The sequence below is a fragment of the Spinacia oleracea genome, chromosome 6 (genome assembly GCF_020520425.1).
Source record: "Spinacia oleracea cultivar Varoflay chromosome 6, BTI_SOV_V1, whole genome shotgun sequence".
Taxonomy (NCBI): Eukaryota; Viridiplantae; Streptophyta; class Magnoliopsida; order Caryophyllales; family Amaranthaceae; genus Spinacia; species Spinacia oleracea.
The window spans coordinates 103,326,332-103,332,165 of record NC_079492.1 but is presented as its reverse complement, the minus strand read 5'-3'; the positions used below and the strand labels follow the sequence as shown (position 1 = coordinate 103,332,165).

Sequence of the window (5,834 nt, the reverse complement as noted above, 5' to 3'; positions counted from 1 at the left end):
ACAACACTCTAAAAATCCTGGGAACGCCACTGCCGACACCCCAAAAAAAAATGCTGGCTCCCACTAGTGGAAAATGACTCATTTGCATCGCACATTTAAGTTCATTTGCGTCGCACATTGCGCGACGCAAAAGGTCGCGACGCTTTTAGTCATCATGCTGAAAAGTCATTTGCCACGCACATTAAGCTAATGTGCGTGGCAAATGACCTTTTGGCGCCAAAAAAAATTAGCCATTTGCGTCGCACATTAAGCTAATGTGCGACGCAAATGACTTTGAATTTTGTAAAAAAAATAGGTTTCATTTTAATATATACATATATATATATATATATATATATATATATATTAAAATGAAACCTATTACATAGTAAAATGGACAAATCATATTATTAAATAGAACAATAATTAGGCTAAAATCAGTGTAGTATTGAGAAACGTCCCAACAATCAAGACCAAGGCATAGCAAGTGATGAGATCGAACGAAAAGCAAAAGACTGACTGTGATGCAAACAACATCAATTAGGCTAAAATCAGGTCTATTTAGCTACGAAAGCTGCTAAACCCCAAAAAAACACAATTTCTGATATTTCTCTCTCTTCTTCCCAGGAACAATCAACCCAAAAAACATGCAATTATCCGAAAATCAACTTGGGAAAATCAAACTTTTCAAAATTCTCCTGATACACTCTGTTGAGCATACAAAACCTTTGGCCTAACAGACCATAATATCTGAGATATGTCCTCTCCTGGCTGCAGCACTCCAATAATATTATATTCAACTCCATCTGCAGTGACAATTTCAGATGAGTTTCACATAATAACCAATTACAAACAGCAAAAACAATAAAATCAGCATAAAGAAAATAGCAGTGCTACACAAACAAATAAAACCGGCATAAAGGCAAAGAAATAATTAAATTTTACTGACAATCTTAAGAACTACAACTAAAGGGAGATTCCAGAAAAATACAAAACTGCATAAACAAATTAACATGCATCATTGACGTTCTGAACAGCAAAAGGTATACATCAGAGCCATGGTAGGATAATAACTGAAGGATTGCCTAGTATTTCTGAAAGAGTTCAAAAATATCCAGATTAAATTTACACAGAACAGGTAAAACATTGAAAGGGTGCAAAGAAAAGAATCTCCCAAACTATCAGAGAAACAATTTTCAGATCAAGCCCCTTTTGCACAGTCTGATGCACTTCAAGAACAGAATTTAAGGCAATAAGAAAAGCTGTTAGAGAAATCCAAAAGAGAAGAATTGCTCTACCTCTTGCCCAGGCTCAAGTTTGATTTTCAGCAATTTGTGGCCAGCTTCTTCAAAATCTACACTGGACATAATTGTTAAATATATAGTTCTTCGGAGATTTATAAGGTTGGTTTCTGTTTCATCTTTTATCTGCATTTGCTGCTCTTCATCGTCTTCGTCGTCTTCATCATCGTCCTCATCATCATCATTTGGTCTACTTTGGGCTACAACTGCAACCAAACAAAACCAATGAATAACAAGCTGTGGGATTGCCTATTAAGCAATATTAACAATATAAAATATCAAGAATATATACGCCATGCATATGGGCTTGAAGGAAAAACAGAAGCCATAATACAGTTTACCAAAGCAGGGGAGAATCGAAAGAAACTTCCATTGCCAACCAAATACTGCAGATATTATTAAGAAATAGAAGTATGAAGTCTGAAATAAACAGCACAAGTCTCTTATTTGGTAATAAGGGATTCTAAACCTAAGTAATTAATACCATCGTCTATAAGATTTGAATTTTTCATAACAAATTTTATCTCCAAATCCTCAAACTTGTTCATCATCACAAAATCACGAGGTGAATTGGACAAAATCATAGCGAACAGAAACGGAACGCCTGAAAATCTGTAAGAGTTTATGGGACTACAACCAACACAACGACATTCAAACCGACAAATAGAATTGCATATCAGCTCTGTGAAATCCTCATAAAGCACGAACCTTTGTGAGGATTGCATATCAACAAACAGCCTACTTGATCAACGATCATAACACCAACTACATACTCATCAAAAATCAAACCAAATTCTAACACAAACTGTAATATCCCGAATATTTTATGTAGTAATGTTTGGTATAAATTTTCGTTTAAAAAAAATCTTTAATTAGCATATTAAATTAAAGTCACAATGTTTTCCCAACTTAAGTTCCGGGAAAAACTTCTTTTCCTTTAAAGAGGGTATATTTAATATTCTATATCTTTCAAACTTTAAGTTTCGGGACGAAACTTCCTTTAAGGAGGGTAGATTGTAATACTCTATATTTTTATAACTTTAAGTTTCTGGACGAAACTTATTTTAAGGGGGATAGATTGTAATAGTCCTATATTTTATAATTTTATAAAATATATTTTATATTCAAAATATAACTATTTTCGTGTTAATTAGTCCCCTTTAATATTTTCGGAAAGTTTAAAACCCTATTTTATTGGTTATAGGACTCTATTATATGGAAAACCTATATATATAACCCTAGTAAATTTGACAGCCGCTTTTTCAAACCCATTGATCATTATCATACACAAGCCTTGATAATCTTCCATTCTCTCATCAAAATAAATCAATGCAACAAAGCAGAACCTCCATGATCCTTCATCTCCGCACCAAATTGCCTCGGTAGTATCAAACCATTGTCACCATCATTAAAGTTTCTTGCGCCTTGAAGCAACAACATGAAGGGTTGTTCGCGTGTTGATTAGCAATGTAGGTTACCATTATTTGTTCCGAGAAGGTAATCACGCGCACTCGTTACTTTGGAGATGTTTAATTATACTACTTATTATGTATATATTCGAATTCTATGATGTATTGTATAGTATATTGTGATTTTATGATCGCTTTGTTGATCTGATTTATAGTGATATATTGGGTTATATGAGAAATGTGTAGTTGTTATATTGATTAGCAGTGCGTTTGATGGTTGCATGTTTATGGTAGTGTAATTTCTTTTGTTGTTACTAGAAGTCAAAGTAATGAGATTTGGATGAATTATTTTGGGAGTATTACTTCTATCAAGAATGAACGTGTTGGTGTGATTATTATTATAGTAAATCATATTATTTATCGTTTGGGATTTTAGGCCTTTATTTTGATAAGGCTCGGAATTTAGGTCGTTGTTGTTACGGGCCTAGTTGATAATCCGTATAATGATATTTTGGGATCTTATTCTGTTATTGAGAAGTATAGATCTTTAGCTTAAAATGGATGCTGATCATTTAATTTTGATCAAATGATGAGTTATACTTCGTATTAGTCCTTGGTGATGTTTATACTTTGTATTATTTTTATCATTTATTATTATACAAACTGATTGAAGTTGATTGTATATTCTAATTGTCCAACTTTATTTGTAAGTTGTTTAGATTACAACTCATGTAGTATATATGCGTATATCTCCGACGCTATTTAGTTTTTATATTAGTTGATGCATTAATTGTAGCGGAGGGGTATGAAAATTGAGGTCTAGATTATTTATCTTGAGTTGTCTAGAAGAATTATACCATACGATTTGGATTAATTATTTTGGGATGACAATCGATCATCTTGTAGTACATTTCCTCCTATGATAACATAACCGGTTAAATAGCACATTGTGCTTTATTATTTGGTCGGAGCCATGAGCACGACCCTAGGCTTAATCTACTCCTTTGAGTTAAAAACACTCACAGGGGGGTGTGCACACTTAAGGACTAAGACCTATTTGGTGGTTACATCCAATAGTCCAATACTATTGGGTGGTGGACTAGATTCACATTTTTCTGGTGGTTACATCCAATAGTTTAATATATACTAATGGGTGGTGGGCGCGATCCACATCTCTCTGGTGGTTACATCCAATAGTTCAATATATACTATTGGGTGGTGGACTCGATCCACATTCCTCTAATGGTGAACTTATAAGAAATTAACAATAAATCCTTGTTACTTATGGTTATAGGTACTAGTTTTATAAGAATTGTTTATCAATTTGTACCTATGTGTTTGTTAAATTATTATTATTATTGTTATTATTATTATTATTATTATTATTATTATTATATTATTATTATTATTATCATTATTATTATTACTATTTCTATATGTCGGGTTATTAAATAAGCTTTGATTACTCAGCTTTTGCTGATGTGTGTGTTTATTTGTTATGTGTGTTTGTGGCCAAGACTTTTTCTTATGGTGGCCCTGCTACGATCCTTTTGGAATTTGTCCACTATGGTGAGCAGTCAAGATTGACTGGAGCAGATTGATCGTGAAATGTCGTAGTTCAAGTTGAAGGAGTTCAAGTGTTACCGTTTAGTCTTCTGTAACAGTTGTACAGTTGTAAATAGATCACCTAGTAATCGAGTTGTAATAGTTTAAGTTTTGTAAGCCTTAGCACTTGGCAATGTGGTCAAGTGTGGCGGTGATACCTCCGATTTAGGTGTACGCTTCCGCAATATTTTTATAAAGTCTATATATTTCTTATATATTTATTGTTAGTAAATCGGGGGTGTTACACAAACCTTTTGGCGAAGCAACTGCATAATCATCAAAACAAAACCAAAATCTAACACGAACAGAAATTCAATCAAACCTTAATCATTCAGCGACCGAATTAAACAAATAGCCTTCCAATTAGAAATTATCAACCAATCAGAAACCTTGTACAGCAGTAGAAGAATATAAATATGAAATTCGGCGATAATACTTCAAACCCCTAATTCAAAATTGATTAAAACCCTTAATTCCTCAGCAATTCATTAATATCCTCCATCTTAAAAATTGCGCAAATATTACACCAATCAATCGGAAAGAAGCCAAGAAAAGCAGCAACAATCAATAAACCAGCCTATAAATTTGGAGAATTCGAACTTCAGAAATACAATCAAACCCTAATAATTTAGCAATCGTAATAAACAAACAGCCCTCCGATCAGAAATTAAACCCTAGATTCAAGAAGGCATAATAAATCAATTAATGAGTAGCCGGCGTTAAGAAACGGGTTTACTGGTTACCCGAGGAGCGTTGTCAAAGAGGTCCTCTGGTGTAGAACTACAGAAAGCGACAAACTCCCGCCATTGTTGCTGTTGTTGTTATGGCGGTGTAACCCGGGACCAATTCGGTCTGAGTCGACTCAACAGAATCCCCCCAAAACTCAGCCCCACTTCCACCGCACCCAAGATGAGTCACCGCCGAGTCATCCACCTCAGAGCCAGAGTTTGCAGAGAACGCGTCTTGAAATCCGGCTGAAGACGTCATCGCTTTCAGATCTGGGTTTGCCTCCTTCGTATTCTCTAAGCTTGAATTTTAAAACAAATTTGAGAGATTGGGATGATTTGGTGAGAGAAGACTTTGAAGGGAAAGCTCGAATCTGATTCTGAAGGAGAGACAGAGAAGCTTTGGACTTTCAACAAGGAGATTTGGAAAATACGAGAGAGAAAGACTGAAAGAGTTGTACAGGGGAGGCAGGAAATGTATGAGAGAGAAAGAGAATAGGAGCAGGTAGACTGCGTCGCACCAAATTAAAAATAAAAGGAAAAGGTTATAATTAAATTTGAGAAACTTCCGAAATTTTTTAACTCATTTGCGTCGCAGAGTTACTAATCTGCGACGCAGATGACTCTTAGAGTCATCTGCGTCGCAGATTAGTAATTCTGCGACGCAAATGAGGTAATATTTTGCGTCGTATTATTACTAATCTGCGACGCAAATGACTCTAAAAACATCTTAGAGTCATTTGCGTCGCAGATTAGTAATTCTGCGACGCAAATGACTAATTTTAATGCTTAGAACTGTCAATTGCGTCACATGT

At 34.6% G+C, this 5,834-nt stretch overlaps 1 protein-coding gene across 1 annotated transcript; it reads right to left on the bottom strand.

The window, feature by feature from the left end:
• Positions 1-506: 506 nt before the first annotated feature.
• Positions 507-5,281, bottom strand: LOC130463428 (pre-mRNA-splicing factor cwc22-like). Its single transcript, XM_056832558.1, has 5 exons — positions 5,093-5,281; positions 4,546-4,560; positions 1,622-1,666; positions 1,278-1,529; positions 507-785 (listed from the first exon to the last, which is right to left on the bottom strand). Exons 1-5 carry the CDS (start codon positions 5,279-5,281, stop codon positions 633-635), a joined length of 654 nt encoding a protein of 217 aa, XP_056688536.1. The 3' UTR covers positions 507-632.
• Between the last annotated feature and the right edge of the window lie 553 nt (positions 5,282-5,834).

Excerpts from the sequence above, each read along its gene's own strand:
- LOC130463428 (XM_056832558.1), bottom strand. The coding sequence starts at position 5,281 with ATGACGTCTTCAGCCGGATTTCAAGACGCGTTCTCTGCAAACTCTGGC. Across the intron at positions 1,530-1,621 it reads TTCGATTCTCCCCTGCTTTG|GCAATCCCACAGCTTGTTAT; the intron begins GTAAACTGTATT and ends ATTGCTTAATAG. Across the intron at positions 786-1,277 it reads AACTTGAGCCTGGGCAAGAG|ATGGAGTTGAATATAATATT; the intron begins GTAGAGCAATTC and ends TTGTCACTGCAG.